General features: G+C 46.8%; 1 protein-coding gene and 1 pseudogene across 1 annotated transcript in view; one reads left to right on the top strand and one right to left on the bottom strand.

The window, feature by feature from the left end:
- Positions 1 to 4,425: 4,425 nt before the first annotated feature.
- Positions 4,426 to 5,403, bottom strand: LOC125400196 (kelch-like protein 7 pseudogene; annotated as a pseudogene).
- Positions 5,404 to 6,900: 1,497 nt separating this feature from the next.
- The window catches only part of Nipsnap2 (nipsnap homolog 2), a 28,738-nt gene continuing 12,037 nt past the window's right edge, over positions 6,901 to 23,601 (top strand). The window contains exons 1-6 of the mRNA XM_085681769.2: positions 6,901 to 7,057; positions 17,202 to 17,341; positions 17,426 to 17,471; positions 21,195 to 21,289; positions 21,666 to 21,736; positions 23,142 to 23,282. Of these exons, the coding sequence (XP_085537895.2) occupies positions 6,981 to 7,057; positions 17,202 to 17,341; positions 17,426 to 17,471; positions 21,195 to 21,289; positions 21,666 to 21,736; positions 23,142 to 23,282 (570 nt within the window). The 5' untranslated portion in view covers positions 6,901 to 6,980. The remainder of the gene's footprint in view (positions 7,058 to 17,201; positions 17,342 to 17,425; positions 17,472 to 21,194; positions 21,290 to 21,665; positions 21,737 to 23,141; positions 23,283 to 23,601) is intronic.

Here is a 23,601-nt window from a genome sequence, read left to right as displayed (position 1 = left end):
CCACTGATCATCAGGCTCACAAAGTGGGGAGGGATGCTAGGTGCCCTTAGGACAAATGGTACCCAGGGAGGGTAAGTGGCGAGGGACCAAATAACAGATGGGATAGTACTAGTCTGCAGACTAGTAAATGAGGGGTATGGAGAGGACATCTCAAACAGAGGAAAAAGGTTAAACGTCCTATGTAAAACCATGACCAGTGAGGCTGGAGAGATGGTTCAGTGGTTAGGAGCACTGGCTGCTTTCACAAAGGACCCAGGTTCAGCTCACAACACCCGCATCCCACAACAGCTCAAAACTTTTAGGTATAATCCCAGATCTGGCTCCCTCTACTGGCCTCCATGAGCACTGCATGCCTGTGGTGCACAGGCACACATGCAAACAAACTCATGTATTAATCTTTCTTAAAAATAAATAAATAACCAGGAGTTCTTAAAGCAGAAGAGAACCGCTGGAACATTTTGAACATAGGTAGATAACAGAGAAATAGGATAATGAATTATTTAAGGTTTTCAAAGAAAATTATGGTATTTGCATTATTCTAGAGAACAGGATAGATAGAAGATGAAAGGTTAGGAAACTGACTTTAAAAGACTAATCCTGCCACATGGTGGTGGTGCACGCCTTTAGTCCCAACACTCCGGAGGCAGAGGTAGATGACAGCCAGGGCTACATAGAGAAGCCCTGTCTTGGAGTGAGAGGGGGCACACAGACGGGACTCCATGGTACTGATTCTAAAGCGTAAACCTTGTACCAGGGGGTGGGATGGCTTGTGTTCTTAAGGAGGACTCTTGGTTTAGTGCCAAGATAGGTGATGGAACGCAGCGCCTGCACTACGGGACGGTACACGAGCCGGGAACTAAGCTGGAGACTTAAACACAACACAACACACACACACACACACACATACACACACACACGGGTCATCCTTGATACAAGAATGCCTCCTTTATTGTGCGCAGGGGCAGCTGATATAGGGCTCTGGCCACGCCCCAGCTCTAGGGATCTTTCAGCTGCTCGCCAGAACCCACTCTCCTGCCACCAGGGTCTCGTGCTCAGAGCAGCTGCAGGATGCTCACAGCAGAGGAAAACAAGTTGTTTACAAGAAATTCATTGTTGGGTCCACTGCCCCCAACAATGGGAGGGAAAGCCTTTTAGAGTATCCGTTCCTAATGCTGCGATCCTTTAATACAATTCCAGATGCTTGTATGTGGGCAGACCCGCCTGAAGAGGAGAGAGAAGTGGCCTCTCGGTTCCTAAGACCCCTTTGGGGTCACGACCCACAAGTTGAGAACCACCGTTTTAGAATCTGGCAGGCGGAGCTGTGTGATCCCCTCAGCATATGACTGACACCTGTGAGACCACTCAGATCTCCAGCTCCAAGCATCTGTAAAATACTTAAGAGAGGGACATGCACACTGATGTATCATGTTATTGAAGCTTCCTGGGCTTGAGATGTAGCTCGGTGGTAGAGCACTGGCCTGGCAAGCATAAGCCTGTGGGGAAGAACTCGCTGCTGGTGCATGCCTATAATCTAACAGCTGCTGGTGCACGCCTAAAACCTAACAGCTGCTGGTGCACGCCTAAAACCTAACAGCTGCTGGTGCACGCCTAAAACCTAACAGCTGCTGGTGCACGCCTAAAACCTAACAGCTGCTGGTGCACGCCTAAAACCTAACAGCTGCTGGTGCACACCTATAACCTAACAGCTGCTGGTGCACACCTATAACCTAACAGCTGCTGGTGCACACCTATAACCTAACAGCTGCTGGTGCACACCTGTAATCTAACATCCCTGCCACCAAGCCTGACAACCCAGCTTCAATCCCTGGGACCCACATGGTAAAAGGAAAGAATGGAAGTTTTTCTCCAGCCTTCACACGCTTGACATGGTCCAAGTGCCCATACACACGCACAAATAACAAATGTAATTTATAAATTTAATTAAAATTTTTTAATTAGCCTGTTCAGGAGGACTCTTGTAATAAGGAATGTGGGCCTAGTGGAGCACACCTTTGATCTCAGTACTCAGGCAGACAGAGGTCAGTCTGGTCTACATAGCTGAGTTGCAGGCCAGCGAAAGATTGCATAGTGAGAACCTGTCTCTACAAAGTGAGTTCCGGGACAGCCAGAACTGTTACACAGAGAAGAAACCCTGTCTCAAAAAATGAAAAAAAAAAAAGAAAAGAAAAGAAAAGAGGAAAGAAAAGAAAAGAAAAGAAAAGAAAGAGAACTATCCCCTATCAGTGGTTCTCAACTTTCCTAAGCTGTAACCCTTAATGCAGTTTCTAGTGCTCATGCAGGCAGACCCGCATGGAGATGGATACAGGGTTGGTGTCTCAGTTCCTAAACCGATCGGTAATATGTGGGGTTTTTTTTATGATCTTAGGCGACCCCTTTGGGGATCACTACCCACATGTTGAGAACCACTAGGGCCTAGAGCCACAGGTGTTCGTAGACACCTGTAACCCAGCAGTCAGGAGGCTGTGACAGAGAATCACAAGTTCAAAACAAGCCTAGGTAGTAATTGAGTAGCACCTACTTCAAAACTAGATGAAGCTAGAGAGCTCACTTGCATAGTACAATCCCCAGTATTGGCGGAAAGGGCAATAAAGAAGTAACGAAACTCCAGGGCAAAATGCCAGTGGTGGAGGCAAAAATACAAAGCACGTGATCTAATGCCAAGAAAAGCCAAATCCCTAAGTGCCAAGTCTGCGTCCCAGCAGAGACACAGGTGGGGAGCGGGAGGATTGAGAGTCTGAGACCAGCCTGAAGAGCATAGTGGGGCCCTGTTTAAATAGACTGAGTATGATGGTTTATGCACAGAATCTCCAGGCAAAAGGATTACCGTCAGAACACAGCCCAAGAATTCTGAGTGCTTGTGAGAAAACCCCAAGAAAACATGACAAGCATCTTGCGATCTCAGGTTCTTCAAGGCACGAAACTGTTCTTGGAATGTGCTTTTGTGCCCCTCCCAAGTATAGGGGATAGTTAAGGTTAACCCGGGTCACCCACTATTGCTTGCTGCTGTGAATATATATATATATATATATATGCATATGTGTGTGTGTGTGTGCCTTAAGGAAAAACTGGTTTTGTCACGTGTGTCTTTTCCTTGTGGTTGTCTTCTTTATTCATGTGGTTCTTCTCAGCCCTCAGAATAAACTGTCTGGTGCTCTGAATAAAATTGGTTATTACCTGAGATTTTAGTCCACCTCGTTCTTAGGCTCCCTTCTCCTAGCTAGGTTCTACCACCTTAAGAGCTGTAGGAAACAAATGATCCCAGATCTAAGGCCAGACGGGGGCTACATACCTTCTCGGGTTAAGAAATAGAGGATCTGTGTAAGAAGCACGGAGCCCACTACTCTTATGGAGGCCCTGCTCCAGCAAGACTCATATCTGCCTGCCACAGCTGGGTCTGCTCCTTACTATATTAACATGTTCAAATTCTGCTTGTTAGAAAATTGCATCCATGGGGCTAGAGAAATGGCTCAGTGGTTAAGAGCACTGACTGCTCTTCCAAAGGACCCGGTTCTCAGCACCCGAACGGCAACTCACAAGCTTCTGTAACTCTAGCTCCAAGAGTCCATCCAGTACAGACTAAGTGCAGGTGAAACACCAATGCACATAAAATAAAATTAGAAAAAGAAAACTGCACCCTTTGGCACCAAGATGACAGGTTGTAGGTCACCGAACCAGGTCCGCGTGGGTAGCAACGGGCGCGCTCAGCACTCCCAGGCCTCCGCGAGTCGCAGAAGTGACGTGTGCGTCCTGGCAAGAAAAGCATTTGAATCGGTTCTCCGGTTGCTTCCTGGCCGGAGCCGAGGAGGTGCTGCGCGGCCAGCCGAGGTGGTGCTGCGCGGCCAGCCGAGGTCCCGAGCCGCGACAGCTGGAACCGAGCGCACACGTGGAGTCGCGGCGAAGCACCCGAGGGAGGGCCGTGGGGTGTTCTCTCTCCCCCCACCCATAGATGGCAGCGATTCGGCCGGCGTCGAGGGCTGTAGGACGGTACTTGTTGGACCGGCGCGGGTAGCAGTCGGAGCTCGCGAATCCCGCACAACAGGTCTGGGGGAGCGCAGGCTATGCGGGGGTTCTGCGCTTCTGTGGATCAGACAATTGCCATTTCATCCTAAGAAAAGTTTGTTACAACTACAAGCAGGAAAGATAACCTGTGATAACTTTGATGAATCACTCTATACTTGCTACAGTCAGTTGACAATCACTAATAACAGCAATAGCCAGGTGGTGGTGGCACAAACTTTTAATCCTAAGGCATGGGAGGCATAGGTAGGAGGATCTCTGAGTTCGAGGCCAGCCTGGTCTACAGAGCAAGTGCCAGGACAGGTTCCAAAGCTACACAGGGAAACCCTGCCTGGGGGGGGAGTGGGGGGGAGAGGAAATCAGTAACAAAAGAAAGACTCGACTTCTACCTCACTATGACACTCTGATTAAGTGTCATGTATGAATATTATGCAAGTGAAGAGAGAATCCTTTGCCTTTTTGGTGAGACACAAGGAAAACCTGCTGTCGCGGTGGTCAATACTGGAAGAGGAACGACCTCTAGACAACTTGACAACTGGGCTGTGTACAGGTTGTCAAAATTTACAGGGCAAGGCCGTGTGCCACCTGCAAGTTCCTCTCCATCCTCAGGAGACAGCAGGTGTACCACCATCTTCAGGCATTCCGGACTGTCTTGAAAGAGCAGTTCAGCTTGTACTGTTTTACACAGGAAATTCTTCGACATAAGCAGAAATCTGACATTCATCAGCCATAAATGGCTGGAGATATTTCAACCTCACTGCTGCATCACAAGTCTGGTCCTCTGCTCGCAGTCCGGGTCCCGGCTGAGAAGCTGTTACTCGTTTGACATCATGTTGTAGAAATTCATCGGGTTTGTAAATTTCGGGAAAATGCTGATTAATAAAGTCACCTGCTGCTGCTTTTAGTTCGGGACAACCCAGACACTCTGTGCACACACTTATAACCAAACAATCTGAAGCATCGATTTGTTCCTTCGAAAACCCAGCACACGTTTTCTTCACAGGTTCAAGCTGGTACCGAGTTGCTGCATCTAACAAAGATGGGGCATTGTTGCTATTCCCAGAAATGCTAGCAGCATAAGCAAATTCCACCGTTGTTCAGGATCAGGTTCATCGTCTTTGAGTTCCACTTCAAAGGACTTAGATTCGAGCGTGTTAGTTGTGGACATTTTAAAGTTTAAAAAGGGACTGGCTGCAGCAAGGACAACACGGTGAGCAGGTATCCTCTTTCCGGGACCAATGTCCTCTGCTTTCTCGTGTAGCTCCTAATGTCCATGAAACCGCGAACAGCTTGGTTTCTGCCTAAGCCACAAGTTTCTTCTGGGTGTTCTTCTTACTTACCCTTCACCACACCGGAGGTGGCCATCCTCTTCTTGCCCTCTGAGTCTTGGTGTCTTCGCAGCAAGGGTTTGCCAGCTACACGCGAGGGTCGGGGCAGTGGCTCCCGAACGCTGCGAACTCCAGGAACTGCAGGACCGCCGGGGACTGTACATTACCGTTCTACAGTTGAGCACACAACTTATTAAGCAGTCTATTACTTGACTAGTGAGATAATGTTCGCTTGGGGCATCCCAAATAAATAATAGAGTTTAATTAAATCATCTTATTTATTTAGTATTAGAAATAATTAGGGCTAATTAAATACTAAAATGACCCAAAACTACAGAGAAACCTTGTCTCGAAAATAAAAAAAAAAGAAAAAGAAAAAAAATACTAAAATGTATGGTAGTGTATTATAGTACAAATGCCTGAATACTAACACTGTGTTTTCCTTTGGGGGGGGTTAGAATTCAATTTTTGTAGAATGGTTGACAGTCTTCCTTAACACACCATTCATTTCCTTAATTTTTATACAAATACTTTGAAGCATACAAAAAGCTGAAATTCTATAGTGAATATACCCACTTCCTATCCATTGTTATTTTATGTGTATGGATGTGCCCCAGAAGAGAGACTCTGATCCCTTGGACTTGTCGTTACAGATGGTTATGAAACATGTTCAGTTTCTAATACCCATATATTCATATAAGAACACACTGATCTAATCATGTCCCTAGACAGGGACTCCCCATGATCCACACCCAATGGATGCTTACTGTAACAGTTCAGGTATCTGTCCACCCAGAGTGCATTTTTCAAGTGTTAATTCTAGCAGGGCAGAGGTTGAACATGCCTTTAAGCCCAGCACTCAGAAGGCAGAGGCAGGGGAATCTCTGTGAATTCGAGGTCAGCCTGGTCCACAAGTGCTAGTTCCAGGACAGGCTCCAAAGCTACAAAGAAATCCTGTCCAAAAAAAAAAAAAGAAAGAAAGAAAGAGAGAGAGAGAGAAAAGAAAAAAGGAAAAAATCCTGTCACAAAAAATAAGACAAAACAAAAACCCACAAAATAATAGCCCAGTATGAGAGCTGTAATCCCAGCATGGAGGCAGACGGCAAGGAGGGATTGCTGTGGGTTTGAGGATAGCCTGGGCTACTGTGGGAAACCTTGTCTCAAATACACACCGTGTGTGTGTGTGTGTGTGTGTGTGTGTGTGTGTGTGTAATGAAAAGTGCTATTTTGAGGAAATGACTTTTACGTGATTAAAAACTTCAACAGTAGTTTGTATAGTTTGTAAAGGCTGGGTCCCTCCCATAGTCTCTGGATTCTCCCCTCCACAAACCTACTCCTTTCTTGGGGCTCTCCCGTGTCCGCTCCAGCCAACTCTGACCTGGACACTGAGTTTCCCTACGGTTGATCTTCAGCCGCTGGCTGGCGCGCCCCCTGGCGGCTGCACCGTGCGCCGCCGCACTAGGACGCTGCTCCCCCTGGCGGCCGCGCCCCCGCACTACAGCGGCCTAGCGCCCTGCCCCGCCCTAGCCTGCTCGGCCCGGCCGGGGGAGGGGTCGCGGCGGCGGCGCCGTCAGCAGCACCCGGGCGCTGGGAGCTTCAGGCTCCGGAGCAAAGATGGCGGCACGGGTGCTGCTCGCGCGAGGAGGCCTGCTGCGGCCAGCCGCCCCCGGCAGCTTCCTGCCCGGGCTCCGGTGAGCAGCGCCGCCCTTTCCGGGGCCCGGCCGGGGAGGGGCCGCCGTGGGGCGAAGGGCGCAGGGTCCCCCGGGGCGGGTGGCGGACGCCGCGGGAGGGTGGGGGGGACGGACGGCCGAGGGCCGGCGTGGCCGCAGCGCCTCCCCGGGCCCGCGGGGCTCAAGGTCACAGTCCTGCCGCCGCCGCCCTTGCCGGAGCCACCACCCCTGCCGGAGCCACCACCCCGGCGCCGGCCTCGCGGGCCACGGCTCCCCGCAGGTTGGGAAGAAGTGACCGGATGGCAGGTCCCCCACCACCCTCCCGGGAACGCTGCCCCTGGGTCCCGAATCGAACAGTCCTCTTTTGACTTAAATTTGAAAGTGGAGTGGATCGGAAAAGTAATCGACCGCGGCCAGCGGTGGTAGATGGCGGAGTTCACGTTCAAACTTTTTTTTCCCCCCTTTCCCTAATCTCAGTGGATTCTGTGTTCAGTTGTCCGAATCTGTCACTTTGACATTTTAGCAAAATAACCAAAAGCCGTCCTAACTTACCGGCAGATTTGTTGTCCCTTTCTTCCTTTGTATGGTTATTTTATTTTTAAGCGGCTTTTAGGGTTTGTTTTTATTTTGTGTGTATAAGTGTTTGCCTGTGCGTATGTGTACCACATATGTGCCCGGTGCCAGAAGAAGGTTTGGATTCCCCGGAACTGGAGTTACAGGGGGTTGTGAGCCGCCATGTGGGGGCTGGGAATTCAGTCTGGGTCCTCTACAAGAGCAGCAAGTGCTCATATCCACTGAGCCATCTCTCCAGGCCCTAGTTATTTTTTGAGACAAAGTCTTGATACTTGTATCCCTGGCTGGCCTGAACTTTCTCCAAACCCGTACTGCAATCAATTACAGATGTACACTACCAAGCCCACCCTTGGCTACTTGAAATGTTGCCTCTTTAAAAATTAGTAGATTTATTTAGTGCACCCTTGTTTGCACGAGTGCGTAATTGGTTTTCTTCCACCAAGTGGGTTTGGGAAATTGAACTTAGTTCATCAGACTTAGCAACCATTGCCTTTACCCTTTAAGCCGTCTTACCAGCCCTGGAACAACTTCTTTTTTAAGATATGTGTGTGTGTGTATTTTTACTTGCATATGTATATGCGCACAATGCGCATACCTGGTGCCTACAGGGCTGAGAAGAAAGCATCCAATCCTTTGGAACTAAACTTACAGAGGAGGTTGTGAGCCACTACATGGGTGCTGGGAATGGAACTCTGGTCCTTTGGAACTCTGGTCCTCTGGGAAAGGAGCAAGTGGCCTTAACCACTGAACCATCTCTCCAGCCCTGTGGGAACGTTATATAATATGGCTTGTACGCTTTAGTGGCAATCTTAAGTACGTTTCAGAAGATGGAGCCTCACAGAGATTTGGGAAAGTATGAACTCTGGGTGTGGTGTCAGGCCTATTGCCTTTTCAAGGACAGATACAATTTTTTTTTCCTTTGGAAGGTTTCACTGTGTAGCTTTGGGTGTCCTGAAGCTCACTCTGTAAACCAGGCTGGCCTCAAACTCACAGAGATCCACCTTCCTCTGCTCCCCAAGTGCTGATATTAAAGGCATGCGCTGCCACTGTATGGGGACAGATGCAACTTGTACATGCAAATTACTTAAATCACGTGTAATATATTTGCAAGTTGGATGAACAAACAACTCTCACATCTGTGGCCACTGAGCAAGCCATCTGAGCCCCTAAAATTTGTGTTTTGTTCTTTGGAAAACAGGTTTCAGGCAGCTGAAACTCAAGGTGTTCACGCAAGACCTAATGTAGAGTTGTAAAGCTGGTAACTTAGAGATTTGGACCTACCAAGAACCCCTACTTCCTGCTGGAGCCAAATGCCCTGTGGTTCCTTGACACTCTCACCCTCCCCGCTCCCTTTCTGCCAGTCCTTTCTGGGAGCCATCCAGAGAGGAGGAAGGAGGGAGGATCCAGGGCAGTATAGAACCTTATAAAGTTTGAGGTGTTGGGCTGTTCAAACGGGAAAGCCCAATGTCTGGGCTCAGGCAGCTGGTGAGAACTTGTCAGCATATAGGAATGTGGATAGATACCTGGGTTCGATTATACTGTGCATGTTTTTAACTGAGTTTTTGTTTTCAGTGTTTTGTTTTTAAGCCACGGTGATGGATAGAATTGTTTTTAAAAAGACTCTGGCTAGTGCAGAAGCCGGGAATCAGCCCTAGTTGTGCCAACATTTGCAGGCTGATTGAGCCAGTAAAGACAGGGAAAGAACAGCCAGCGCCGTCATTATGTGACAGCTGTCAGAGGGGGTTATGCACTGGACTGCTCAGCTGTGCCTGATACTGGCTAAAAGGTTAAGATGACGTTTAAAAAAAAAACAAACACAGATTTGCCTACAGAAATGTTGGGGTGACCTTGCCACATGGGTTTCAGGAAGGAATCAGGTCTTTGTGGGTTCTGGTGTTTTCTCTAGTTCATCTTATTTAGCTGTAGTTTGTATTGGGCCCAGCGTTCTCAGCTGTTCACTAGACAATCGCACCGATGCCTGAAGGTACGGGGAAAGGTTTACGCTACCCAGGGTTTCATTCACGTCCCTCCCACAAAAGTGCTCTCGCCGGGCACACGCTTTTAATCCCAGCTCTCGGGAGGCAGAGACAGACGGATCTCTGCGAGCTCGAGGCCAGCCTGGTCTACAGAGCGAGTTCCAGGACAGGCTCCAAAGCTACAGAGAAACCCTGTCTCGAAATGAAAAAAAAAAAAGGAAAAGGAAAACTGCTCTCTTCCCAGCAATGGAACATCTCCCCTCTTCCAGGCCAGAAATCAGGCCTTCTCCGAGCCTATGCTACCCCCTCCCTGCCTTCTGATTGGTTGTCAGATCTGTTATTTCTGCTTCCAAATGTCTAGGCTCCACCGTCTCTGTTCCCATTACCCTTAACCAACAGCAACACTTGTCTAGATTCCCATGAAGAATGTGAACTTGATTCCATCATTGAAGGGGACAGATAAAAAAATTCTAAGAGGACATTTTCCCCATTGTAACAAAACCTACTGGCCAGGCTGTGGTGACTGGAGAGACGGCTCAGTGGTTGCAGAGGACCTGAGTTCAGATCCTAGCACCCACATCAAGCAGTTCATAAGTACCTATAACTCTAGCTTCAGGGGAATCTGACCCCTCTGGGAAGCTGCACTCTCATGCTCATCCTCCCCATACATGTACACATAATTAAAAATAATTCTTTAAAAACCTGGTTACCGTCAGAATTTGGGAAAGTGAGGTAAGAGGATTGTGAGTTGGAGGCCAGACTGGACTATGTAATGAGACCCAGTCTCACCCTTCTGCACATGCATGCACACATACACACACACACACATTAGGATTCTAATCCCCCCCTTCCTTCCCCAAGACCCCTCCCAAGAAAAATAATAAAAGCCATTTGGAAGAGAATGAAAACATTTATTAGAGAGTGGGCATAGATGTTATGTTCCTTAGATGTGGTAATAGCATATGGACTTTTGTTCTCTATATATGTCAGAGTATTCATTTATTTGAGACAAGGTCTCCTTGCGTAGCTCTGGCTGGCCTGGAACTCTCAGTGTAGACCAGGCTGGTCTCAAACTCAGAGATCTGTCTACATCTGCCTCCTGAGTGTTGGGATTAAAAATGTTCGCCACCGTGTCCAGTATATGCTGAAATATTAAGGTTGTATTATGTCTATACAGTTTTCAAATCTATAAAAATTAAAAGGAAAACATTTTAAAAGATCACATTAATTTTTTGATCTACATGGAGTGCGTAAGTTATCTTATTTCAACTTATCTGTGTTTGAAGTTTTTTCTAAATGAAAAAAATGGGGCCCGACTGTGGTGGCTCATGCCTTTAATCCCAGCACTCAGGAGGCAGAGGCAGGTGAGTTCGAGGCCAGTCTGATCTACAGAGTGAGTTCCAGGACAGGCTCCAAACGACTCTAGCGGCAGATCAGGAGTTAGGTTTGTGCGAGCATTGCTTTACTATGAGACTGTTACAATAGATCTGCCCTGTCTCCTTCCCCACCTGTGTTTCCTCACTGCACTATTTCCTCTTGGCCTTGGCCATTACTAGCTTTTAGGATGTTCTTTCTCCCATGGCAAATGTCGTCTCAACTTCTACATCTTTAGTTCCATGGGTACTTCTTCAGGTGCCTCTCATCTCCGGGCCAACCAAGACCCTGCCCTCCCTGTCTTTCCGCCCCGTGCCTGTCCCAGAGCTCATGTCACACTGGCTGTGATCATGTTTCCCTGCTCTCACTGCAGACTCAGCTCCTGGAGGTCAGAGCCAGGTTTGTTCTGCGGTTCCCTTCCACTCTGGTTCAACCCTTAACGCACGCTGTGCAGTTAGCAAACACTTGAGGGTCCCTGAGTGAGGCCCACTGCTGTGGCCTGAATGTTAAATGTGCCTCCTTTCTTCATTTTGCTCTGACTAAACCTTGGTGCTGTCTTCTCACTGGTAGGATCCTTTTCATCTCAGGGTTTTTTAGGTTTGTTTTTGTGAGGAGGTTTGGTTTTGTTTTGTTTGGTTTTGTTTTGTTTTCAAACAGGGTTTCACGGTGTAGCTCTGGCAGGCCAGGAACTCAATGCATGGATCAAACTAGCCTCAAACTCAGAGATCTGCCAGACTCTGCCCCTCCCACGTGCTAAGAGTCACACACTTGGCAGGATTTTTTTTTCCCTCTAGTTCTGGGGAGGGACCCTGGGCCTCGTACTAGGTGTACTTGCTCACCTAGCTCCACCTTAAGCGACACCCCCAGTGCCAGGGGTATCTTTTGAAGATATTCATTCCCTTCATCTCTGTATCCACCGCCTAAGCAGTGGCTGTCCTTTGTCCCACACGCTCAGTATTTATTGCTTGCTTCCTTCAGCAAAGGGTCTGTTGGGCACAGCAATAGAGCCCAGGAACTGCACTCCGTGCCCTTGTTGCTGGCTCAGTGTGCCTAGGCTGCTTTCGTGCTTGTTGTGAACCCATGTCCAGGTGTAGCACAGAAACCTGCCCCCCCCCCCGCCTCGTGTTGACCTCTTAAAGCCGCTCTCTTGCTTCCCACTCTCTGCACTCGTGTCTTTCTGAGCTCTTCGCTGCCCCAGAAGTCTGCCCTCCATTCCCATGACACTGTGTCCTTGTACATGTTGTTCTGGCTAGAATGATCACCTGCCTTGTCCATCTGTCCTGCTTGGCCTCGGGGGCAGAGCTGCAGTGTCGCTACTGGATCCCTTGCTGATTCCACGCTGATGACTCATCCCCTTGAGCTCTGGCAGCGTGTGTCGGCTTTGCTCTCTGTGTTCACCCTGGCTGTTTTCCCCAGGAGACTGGACGGGCGTCTGGTTGAACTTGGTATCAACACAGCCTAGTGCACAGAACTTATTCTAAAGTCCAGCGTTTGACAAAAAGTGGGGAACTCTCCAACACGCACGCGTGCGCCCATGTGTGTGTCTGTGTCGGTCTGTGTATCTATCTGTCTGGTTTTCAGTAAGAACGCAGGCCTTGCCTGGATCTTATCACTCTGGCAGCTCTTGGCATAGCCCTCTCCATATCTGGCTTATACAGTGAGATAGACTGGACAGTGTATCACGCATCCTGTACCCAGGACTGAACATTCTCATACCAGCTTTAGTCAGCTGATAGCTGACACCCAAAGACAGACTTCAAAGTTTGACACTCAAAGCCAGGCTCACACGTTCAGCCGCAGAGATGCCTGTTTGGGAGGCTTCCACGATTAGTAAAAATATTCTGAATGTTCTTTGTCCTTACCACTTCTTACCAGATCTTTTGGTCTCTCTAAGCCAGTCTTTTGCAAGACATACCTGGCTAAGTTGTTTTTTGAGGTTCTGATGAAATGCCATAGGCAAATGGCATCAACCAGTCCACGGAAAGAAATGTGGTTATTAGCTTTTAATACCCTTGAGCCCTAAGGAGAAAGAGAAAAGTGTCACTGGGTTTTTCTACTCTATATTTAGCCTACAAATAGTCCTTTATTAGATTCACATATATAAAGTATTAAATGCAATAAGAATTAAATAACCATGCATCTTTGCATTTCTGAAGGACACATTAAAAACAATTAGAGTGGAACTGGGTGCACATGCCTGCAATCTGAGCACTTAGGAGGCAGCGACAGGAAGGTTAAGAGTTCAAAGCTAGCCTTAGCTACATAGTGAATTTCAGGTCAGTCTGGGCTACATGAGACTGCTAGGCAGTTTGATTTGGGGGAAAAAAAAGATAAGTAAAGGCCGTGGGAAAAGCTAGCTGGTACTAAGCCAGCCTGTCTGGACTTCACAATCATGGCAAAAATCATGGATTCTGTGCTCTGTACAGTTCATAGAGGAATCCAGGAGAAGGAATTGGGGCTCTTGGTGCCAGAGGTCCCACCGAAGAGTGCTTTCCTTGAATATCCTACATACAGATGGATGCAAGGGAGGGGGCTTGGGAAGAGACTAACACAGAAAGCTTTCGGGGCACACTGATTAGAAACAGTTCATTCAGAGCAGACAGAAGGGCCTGCAGAAGAAGGTGGAAAAATAGTACAAACTTTCCAAAAGCGGGGGCGGGTGTAGCATGGTTTTTCTCTTCCAAAAATCCATCGACATTACCTGGTGCAAGCGTAGGCAAGGTGCAGTCAAGACGTGATAACTCCAATCAGCTCAACCACACAGAATTTCTCAGCCCAGCTCCTTTGCTGGTGTGCTGCTTTCGGTGAGACAGAACCATTAACAAGGAACTCCTCTGGCAAGAATGACTTCAGGGCACCTGCCAATGAGCAGTCTTCCACCTCTGGCCGCCTCTGGGTCTGAATGATCTATTGTACTCTGAAGAATAGGAGAAACCGGTATTCACATGGCTTCATACATGTTTATGAGACTTATATGTAACTAAATAAACAACAAGTTAAGGCTTAGAAAAAATATTTCAAAGATTTTATGTGTGTGCGTGCTTTGCCTACATATGTGTGTGCCACTTACATGCCTGGTACCCATGGAGGTAAAGGAAAGCGTCCGGTTCCCTCCCTGGAGCTGGAGTTACAGACAGCTGTGAGCTGACGTGTAGGCGCTAGAAAATGAACCCTAGTCCTCTAGAAGGGCAGCCAGTGTCCTTCGCTGCTGAGCCATCTCTTGTCCAACTCATTAAAAAAATTAATATGTGTTTAAAATATTAAACATTGCCAGGCAGTGGTGATGCACACCTTTAATCCCAGCACTCAGGAGGCAGAGGCAGGAGGATCTCTGTGAGTTGGAGGGCAGCCTGGTCTGCATAGCAAGTTCCAGGCCCCACCCAGAGCAACATAATGAGACCCTGTCTCATATAACAACAACGAAACCAAGCTGGGCGTAGTGGTTCACACCTAGATTCAGAAAACAGAAGCTAGAGGATTGCCACAAATTTGAAGTCAGTTTGCATATCCAGGGAGGTCCAGGCCACACAAAGATGCACAATGAGGCTGTCTTGTTTTTTTTTTAAGTAAGCTATGTAAATTAGCATTTTAATTTTTTTATTGAAATAAAATGTGCTATGATTCACTTAGAGATTCTTCAAAATAAGTTTTTTTTAATATTCAGAGAATGGGTTGATGACCAAAACAAAAACTATATGACATCGAAGAAAAAGAATCTCTATGTAGCCCAGGCTGCATCAAACTCTCCGTCCCCCTGCCTTAGGCTCTGGAAGGTTGAGATCGTTAAGATTTATTGTTTACCAGTTTTTGTTATGTGTCTATGTGTGGGTATGTACCTGTGAGTGCAGTGCCCGCAGAGGTCAGAGCTGCCCCCTGTGGGTGCTGGGAACTGAGCTCAGGCCCTCTGCCAGCGCAGCAGTACAGACATGCTCTACACTGGGAGCCGTCTCTCCACTCCCCAGAAGCAATGTGTAAGCCCTTTCTCTTTATCAACACACTTTAAGTGTGTGATCTAGAAGCATGTACATTTTTGCACTTAAAAATGTATAAAAATGGGGGCCAGCACAATGGCTCAGTAGAAGTGCTTCCTACACAATCCTGATGACCTGAGTTCAACCCCCAAAGCTCAACTTAAAAAAGCCAGCTGCAGGGGCTGGAGAGGTGGTTCAGCGGTTAAGAACATTGGCTGCTCTTCCAGAGGTCCTGGGTTCGATTCCCAGCACCTACATGGTGGCTCACAACCACCTGTAATGAGATCTGGTGCCCTCTTCTGGTGTGCAGGCAGACAAGTGCATACATAATAAACAAACAAGTATGAAAAATAAAAAAGCCAGCTGCAGTGCTCCGCATCTGTAATCCCAGAGGCCAGTTAGCCTGGAGGATGCAATGTGTCAGAAAGGAGAGAAATGACTCTTGTCACTCTGAGCTTCACATGCTTGCTGCGGCGCACACACCTATGCATAGACACACAGTAAATACATTAAGAATAAAAACACAGCAAGTTAAAGTCCAGCCTGGCTTATATGAGCCCCTTTCTTCAAAGAAAGAAATGGACAGGCAAGATGGCTCAAAAAACAAAACTTGCTGCTCAGGCCTGTCCCAAGTACCTGGAACCAAATTTGTTCCTCTAACCCCTGCACTCGTGAGTGAGACAGGAGGATTGGCCTGAGTTTCCTGCTAGCCTGTGCTACAGAATGATGGTGGCTAAAGTGCTTGCTAAAGCCCCAGACCGCCCTTTTAAGACTGGGGGAGAGGGCTCCACTCCCCAGCTCCCCACCTGTAAGTCAAGCCTCAGGTTGAGTCATATGGCGAGCTCTAGGTTTGCCTGAGAGACCCTGCCTCGTTGAATAAGGGAAAAAGCAGTCAGGAACAATTCGCACATCAGCCTCAGCCTACAGGTGCACACCACAGGCATACATGAAAGTGGAGGGGGGCAGAAATCTTTCTTTCAAATTATAAAAATTATCTATGTAGAAAATTATATATATATATATGTATGTATGTATATGTGTGTGTATATACATATATATGGGGGGGCTATGGAGTTAGTTCAGTTAGTAAAGTCCTTGTAGAGGACTTGAGTGTGATCTCCATTACCCACCATCCCCTTCCTCCTCCTCTTCTTCTCTCTCTCTCTCTCTCTCTCTCTGTCTCTGTCTCTGTCTGTCTCTCTTTCTCAAGACAGGGTTTCTCTGTGTAGCTCTGGCTGTCCTCACTCTCAAACAGGCTGACCTCAGACTCAGATCTGCCTGCCTCTGCTTCTCAAGTACTGGAATTAAAAGTGTGCACCAGCATACCAGGTGTGGTGGCCTGTGCTAATAATCCCTCACTAGCGGGGTGGAGACAAGCAGACCCTAAGGCTTGTTGGCCACTCCCATGAACCTATTTGATAGATTTCCAAGCCAGCAAGAGACCCTGTCTCAAAAATAAATAAACAAGTAAATATGCTGGGCATGTACGCCTTTAATCCCAGTCCTTGGGAGGCAGAGGGAGGGGGATCCCAGTAAGTTCAAGCCTGATCTGAACTAGTGAGTTCATAAGACAGCCAGGACTATATATAAAGACCCTACCTATCCCCAACCCACACATACCTCCAAAAAGAAATCACAAGCCAGGCAAGGTGTTGAACCCCTCTAACCTATAGTCGCAGCCTATTTAATTTTTAAAACTACTTTATTTCTCTTGTGCACATTGTGGAAGTCAGGCCAGCCCTCGGGTGTTGGTTCTCTGCTGCCTCCTGGCAGGATCTGGTGATTGAACTCAGGTCACCAGGCCAGGCCTGTGGCTGGCACTTCTACAGAGAACCCAGACTATTTTCTAACCATATTTTAAATTGTGTATAAAGTAGGTTTCATTTTTTTTCTAATAATAGGTTTTCATATATTTATTTTTGTCCCTTGCTTATCTTGCCTCCTTCACCTCGGGAGGCATGGCAGGGAGTGTTATGGAAAAAACAGTGTGCTTCTAGAACTATGAAAGAACTTAACGAACACTAAGGTTGTGAAAATATTCAGCCAGAATACTTTTTCTTTTTCTTTTTTGTTTTTGTTTGTTTGTTTGTTTTGTTTTTCGAGACAGGGTTTTTCTGTAGCTTTGGAGCCTGTCCTGGAACTAGCTCTTGTAGACCAGGCTGGCTTCAAACTCACAGAGATCTGCCTGCCTCTGCCTCTGGGATTAAAGTGCTGGGATTAAAGGCGTGCGCCACCAGCGCCCGGCTCAGAATGCTGTTCATTCTTTCCTAGAAGGGTGACGTCCTCAAGTCACAGAGCTCGGGAGGACAGCTGGCTCAAGTCCTTGTTTGTCAGAAAGGTGGATCCCAGAAAAGATGCGCACTCCAACCTCCTGGCCAAGAAGGAGACAAGCAGTCTGTACAAGTTACAGTGTGAGTAGCGGCCGGCCGCCGTCCTTGTGCGTGGCTCCGTCCGTCTGTCCATACGTTCATCACTGCATTTTCTTTTCCTTTCAGTTCACAACGTTAAGCCGGAATGCCTAGACGCATACAACAAAATTTGGTGTGTATCTCAAACTGTCATTTCCTGGGGTGGTAGGAGGTACCTGCTAACACTCCGTAGCAGAAGCGTTATCTTTGATATCCCTATAGCTGAGTGCTCAGAGGTTGGCCTGAGTTGGGGGGGGTGGGGACTGCCAGTGGCATTTTGGTTCTGAGCACTCACAGCTCCCTCATCAGGACCCAGGAAGACCCTCCCATCCACCTGACCTTGAGTCCCTCCAGGCCTTCCTGGCTGATTTTGGTTAAGGAACTCCCCCTCTGGACAGCTTGGAGGGTTAGCAATTACAAGTATGACCTCCACTGTTTTTCCCTAAGTAAAACTGCCACACTGTCCTCCTGTGTGAGGAACTGGGGTGGCCTTGGTGACAAGGTCTGTAATGCCGGCACATGAAAGGAGAGCACAGAAAGGTTAGGAGTTCCGGGTTGTTCTTGACCACTTAGTGAGTTCCAGGCTGGATGGCAGCTTGGGCTGCAATGTGAAACTCTTTCAAAAAATTCAGCCAGCTGTGGTGGTGCATGCCTTTAATGCCAACACCCGGGAGGCCAAGAGAGGCCAATCTCTGTGAGTTCAAGGCCAGGCTGGTCTACATAGTGAGTTCCAGGCCAATTAGGAGTACATAGTGACACCTTATCTGGCTAATTTTTTTTCCAGTAAGTTAAAAATAAAAATCTGGAAGCATGGCTCAGTGGTTAAGAGCACTTCCTGCTCTTGCAGAGGGACCTGGGTTCAGTTCCCAGCACCCACATGATGAGTGATAACTTGGTTGCTTTTCTGTTGCTGTGCAATGATGCCATGGCCAAGGCAACAGAATGGTTGGGGGCTTCCCATTTCAGAGGGTGAGTCTGGCCATCATGGTGGGGAGGATGGCAGGCGGGCAGGTAGCTGGTAGAACAGTAGCCCCTAGCTTACATCCTGATCCTGATCCACAAGCATGAGGCAAAGAGAGGGAGCTAACTGGGAATGGCACTGACTTTTGAAACCTCAAAGTTCTAACCCCCTCATGACACACCTCCTCCAACAAGGCCACACCTCCTCATTCTTCTCAAAGTTCCACCAACTCAGGACCAAGCATTCAAATATATGAGCCTATGGGATCCATTCCTATTAAAGCCCCCACCAGTCCAAGGGATGCAGCGCCATCTTCTGACCACCACAGTCACTGCATGCACATAGTGCACAGACATACGTGCAGCCAAAGCTACCAATACATATAAAATAAAAATATATCTTGGCCACTTGTGGTGGCACATGGCTTTAAACCCAGCACCTGAGAGACAGAGGCAGGCGGATCTCTTTAGTTCGATGCCAGTTTGGTCTACAAAGAGAGTACCAGTATCGCCAGGAATACAGAGAGAAACCCTGTCTCAAAAACCACTAAAAATAATAATAATAATAATAATAAGCATTTAAATAAATAAATATAACCAGAACCAAAAATGTTTATCTCTTAGTTTCCCCACAAACAAAATGACATTTTATCTGTGCTTTTTCATTTGTTTTTTCCTTTTCTTTAAAATTCTCTGCAGCACCTGATCCCGTAACCTAACTGCTGCCTGGTCTTTAGGGGCCCCTGTCAAGAGCTCTGCCCCACCCACCCAGTTCTCAGTACAAATACCACCTGTCTCCCAGCGTCTGCTTAGATAAGGCCTGGGCTTGTAAGAGCAAGTTTGGGGCCCTGCACAAAGAACGGACTGATTTCCTATGTGGATCCATGTAGATGAAAGCTTCCCACCCCCACCCGGGACCTTTCCGGACCCCAGCTTGGTTGTCCATATTGATGCTGCTCCCCCACAGTAGCTCTGCCGCATGCATCAGGGCACAGAAGGAAACTCGAACTAATTTGTCCTCCCCACCCCAGATCTGCATTATATCTAAACAGTCCTGGCTTATATATCAGGCATATTTAATACCATAGTTTAAGATTTTTTTTTTAAATCAATGTACACAAAAAAGTAAATGCCACCTCTCAAGAAATAGACTCGGGCTATCCTTGGTGGTGCACGCCTGTGATTCTAAAATTCCAGAATCTGAGGCAGGATTGTGAGATCAAGGCCAGCCAGGAGAATGTAGTAACAAGACCTTATCTGAAAAGCAACTATAAAGTTAGGTGAATGTGGTATCATGTAACTCTAATCAGACACTGGCATGCTGGGGGGCAGGGGTCAGAGGCAGGAGACCATTGCAAGTTTGAAGTCCGTAGTTTACCTAGCAAGTTCCAGGCTGGCCAGGGCTACACAGTAAATCCTGTGTCAAAAACAAAACAAAACTCTGGGGGCTGGAGAGATGCATCCGTGGTTAAGAGCACTGGCTGCTCTTCCAGAAGCTCTGAGTTCAATTCCCAGCAACCACATGGTGACTCAGAACCATCTATAATGGGATCTAATGCCCTCTCTGGCATGCAGGCACACATGAAGACAGAGTACTCATGCTCCCCCCCCCCAAAAAAAACACTAAATAACAACATGTAGTGCCTGTCACCAACCTCCTGTAATTATGATGTATTGTCAGCAGATAAATGGAATCAGTAGCATTTCTTTTTTTCTTTCAGGTTTTTGAGACAAGGTCAAGTATTAATTTTCTGTATAGCTAGACAGGTACCATATGCGTATAGTTTTTGGGAAAAATCGGTCCCAAGTTTAAAGTCATCAGCTACATGAGACCGTGTCTACACCATAGGAAGGTTTCTGTGGAGTCAGGCTTGGATATGACACCTGTTAAAAGTCACACATGGCAGTGTCGAGGCTCAGGCACCAATCCTGCTCTGGGTGGTCCTGAGTCGGGTGGGGTGTCCACTGTGATACTTTTGAGATCCCTGTAGCTGGCTGAATGGTGTGAAACCAATTGTTGCTTCAAGTATATATTTCATTTTGATTCTTCCAATTGTTAACCATGCTGGCGGCCTTGGGGGCTGTGGGCCAGCTTGGTTCACACCACTACACCTGGCTGTTGTCTCTCTTCCCAAAGGCTTGCTCCCACTGCTTTGACCAATTGCTCCCACTGAGCAGCCAATTGCTCACCTCTGGCTTGAATGCTTCTCCCCGCTTTCTGGTTCCTTCCATGATCTTATATGTAATTCTCAACTTTCTTTCTCGATGGGAACCAGCAGAACTTCTATAAACATCACGTTCGTTCCTCAGTAGCTTTTTTCTTCTTCCTCTTGAAATAGCAAACAGAGCCCAGGCTCCTGGACTCTGGGACCTTGGTCCTTTGTAAACACCTTTATCTCACCGCAGGAGTTGCTTGTAACTCTTGTAAATAACCTGGGGTTAAAACCTAAGCTGTTGGTGAGTGGGTGCTGATAGACAACGGAATTTGGCTAACACTTCAGCTCTGGACACGATTTTACAAATATGTTGTGTAGGGGGCTGGAGCGATGACTCAGTGGTTTAGAGGGTTTGTTACTCCAGCAAAAGACTCTGTTTGACTCCTAGCACCCACACAGTGGCTCACAACCGTCTGTAACTCTAGTTTCAGGGAATCCAGTGCTCTCTTCTGGCCTCTGTGGGCACCAGGGTCACCATGGTACACAGACATACATGCAGAGAAAACATTCATACACATGAAATAAATAAATCTAAAACAAACAAACAAAACACATATGGATGGTATGGGCTCGGTTGCTAAAATACATAGGAAGTGGTTGTGTTTCAATTGACGCTCCGGTGCTGTCTACCGGGAAATCTCTTCCCGGTTTAATCAGCATTGCTGTCTCTTCTCTTTAAGTCAAGAAGTGTTACCAAAGATCCATGAAGGCAAGCAGTACCCTTGTACCTTGGTGGGAACGTGGAACACATGGTATGGCGAGCAGGATCAAGCCGGTAGGAAACAAAAGTCTTTGGGATGAATGTCTTATTTTGTAAACATAGTGCTTGTTTTTATAGTCCTTTTCAAGTTCCATTCTGGTTTCACGGATCAAGTGGTTTCTACAGTAATTCACTGTAAAAGTTACTTTTTTTAATGTTCAAATCTGTTATGAAAACTTTGTAAAATAACTCAAGGGCAGATACAGGCACATTACAGTGTTGTACTGATTCCTGTAGTGGATACAGGCGCACTACAATGTTGTAGTATGTTCATATAGTAGATACAAGGCACACTACAATGCTGTACTGTGTTCACATGGCATGAACTCTGTATAGTCAAAGTAAGAGTGCCTGGAGACTAAACGTGTGCTATCTTTTAAATGCATTTCAGTCCACCTCTGGAGGTATGAAGGAGGCTATCCAGCCCTCACGGAGGTCATGAATAAGCTCAAAGAAAACCAGGTAACAATTCGGGTGCAGGGGAGTGTGTGTGTGTGTGTGTGTGTGTGTGTGTGTGTGTGTGTTAGAGAGAGAGAGAGAGAGAGAGAGAGAGAGAGAGAGAGAGAGAGAGATTCTTGTGTAGTATAATGATTCAGGGTGTATTCACACAGAACTTCATAAAGACACCAGCTTTTGTTAGTAAACCATTTAGTTTTTGTAGTAGAAATTTCATCATATGAGTTGTTAAAATTGTGTGTAAACATGAAATTACTAGTTTTTGTTGTTGATGTTTATTTGTTGGTTTGGGTTTTTTGTTTGTTAGGTCTTTGGGTTTTGTTGGTTTTTTGTTTTGTTTTTTTCAGGGTTTTGTTGTTGTTTTGGTTTGGTTTGGTTTGCTTTTGGTTTTGGTTTTCCGAGATAGAGTTTCTCTGTGTAGTCCTGGCTGTCCTCACTTTGTAAACCAGGCTGGCCTCGATCTCACTGAGATCCTCCTGCCTGTGCCTCCCAAGTGCTGGGTTTAAAGATGTGCGCCACCACCATTTGGTCTTGAAATTGCCAGGTTTCTTGGGGTTTTTTGGTTTTTTGTTGGTTTGGGTTTTTGTTTGTTTGTTTTTTGTTTTTCGAGACAGGGTTTCTCTGTAGCTTTGGAGCCTGTCCTGGCTTGTAGACCAGGGTGGCCTCGAACTCACAGAGATCCACCTTCCTCTGCCTTTCGAATGCTGGGAATAAAGGCATGCGCCATCATCACCCAGCCAAAATTACGAGTTTTAATACTATCAAAATCAGAGCTCCTGCACGATAGCACCTTGAAACTGACAAGACTGGACTCTGTCATTGGCCATGCTGCATTGTAAACTTAGCCCTGGATTACAATTAGAAACTAACAGCCACAGCATTGTTTGTTTTGTTTTTGAATTTTTGTTTGTTTGGGACAGTTTCTTACAGCTCGGGCTAGCCCAAAACTCTTTATGTACCCAGGGATGGCCTTAAGTTTCTGATTTCCCCTGGCTTTTCAAATGCTGGGCTCACAGGTGTGTGCCACTATCCCTGGTTTAAGTGGTACTGTGGATCAAACTCCAGCTCAGTAGTTTAGAGCTCTCCAGAGGATTGTTGAGTTCCGGCATTCACAGGGTGGTTCACAACCACCTGTAACTCCGGTTCCTGGGGATCTGATGCCCTCTTCTGACTTTCCGGGGCACCAAACACTCATGTGGTACACACACATACATGCAAAAATAAATAAATCTTTAAAAGAAAAAACTCTGGGTACATTAGAGGGCATGCTCTATTCATTATTTCAATGCAGTAGATAAAAACTAAGATGGTCTTACTTATAACTGAGTTATCCTTTGGGATTTGGTTGTTACTAAAGTCTATTTATATGTAAGTATCCAAAGATTTCATGAGCCTTTTTTTTCACCCAAAGGAATTTGTAAGTTTCCGTAAAGCCAGAAGCGACATGCTTATCTCCAGGAGAAATCAGCTGCTGTTGGAGTTCAGTTTCTGGAATGAGCCCGTGCCAAGATCAGGACCCAATATATACGAACTCAGGTCTTACCAACTCCGAGTAAGTAGTGAATGCAGGCCAGACTTCCCTGTACAGCTTCCTGATGCAGACAGTAAAACGGAAGCAAGCATTTTGTTATGTGTGTTTAGCATTTTATATATATTTTTCAGGGTAGTGGCAATGATTGGAAACAAGGTCTCCCATAGCCCAGGCTGGCCTTGAATTTGAGCTCCTGAGGTAGTCTCCTATAATATATGTATTGCTGTAATATATGAGTATTATATATTATCCTATAATATATGAGTGCTGTAATGCCAGCACTCCTCAGGAGTGCTGGCATTACATATATCCAGACTCACATCCGGCTTATATTTTGATT

The sequence above is a fragment of the Myodes glareolus genome, chromosome 2, assembly GCF_982192425.1.
Source record: "Myodes glareolus chromosome 2, mMyoGla1.1, whole genome shotgun sequence".
Lineage (NCBI taxonomy): Eukaryota > Metazoa > Chordata > Mammalia > Rodentia > Cricetidae > Myodes > Myodes glareolus.
The sequence above is the reverse complement of the archived record's forward strand: the minus strand, read 5'-3'. Positions and strand labels throughout refer to the sequence as shown.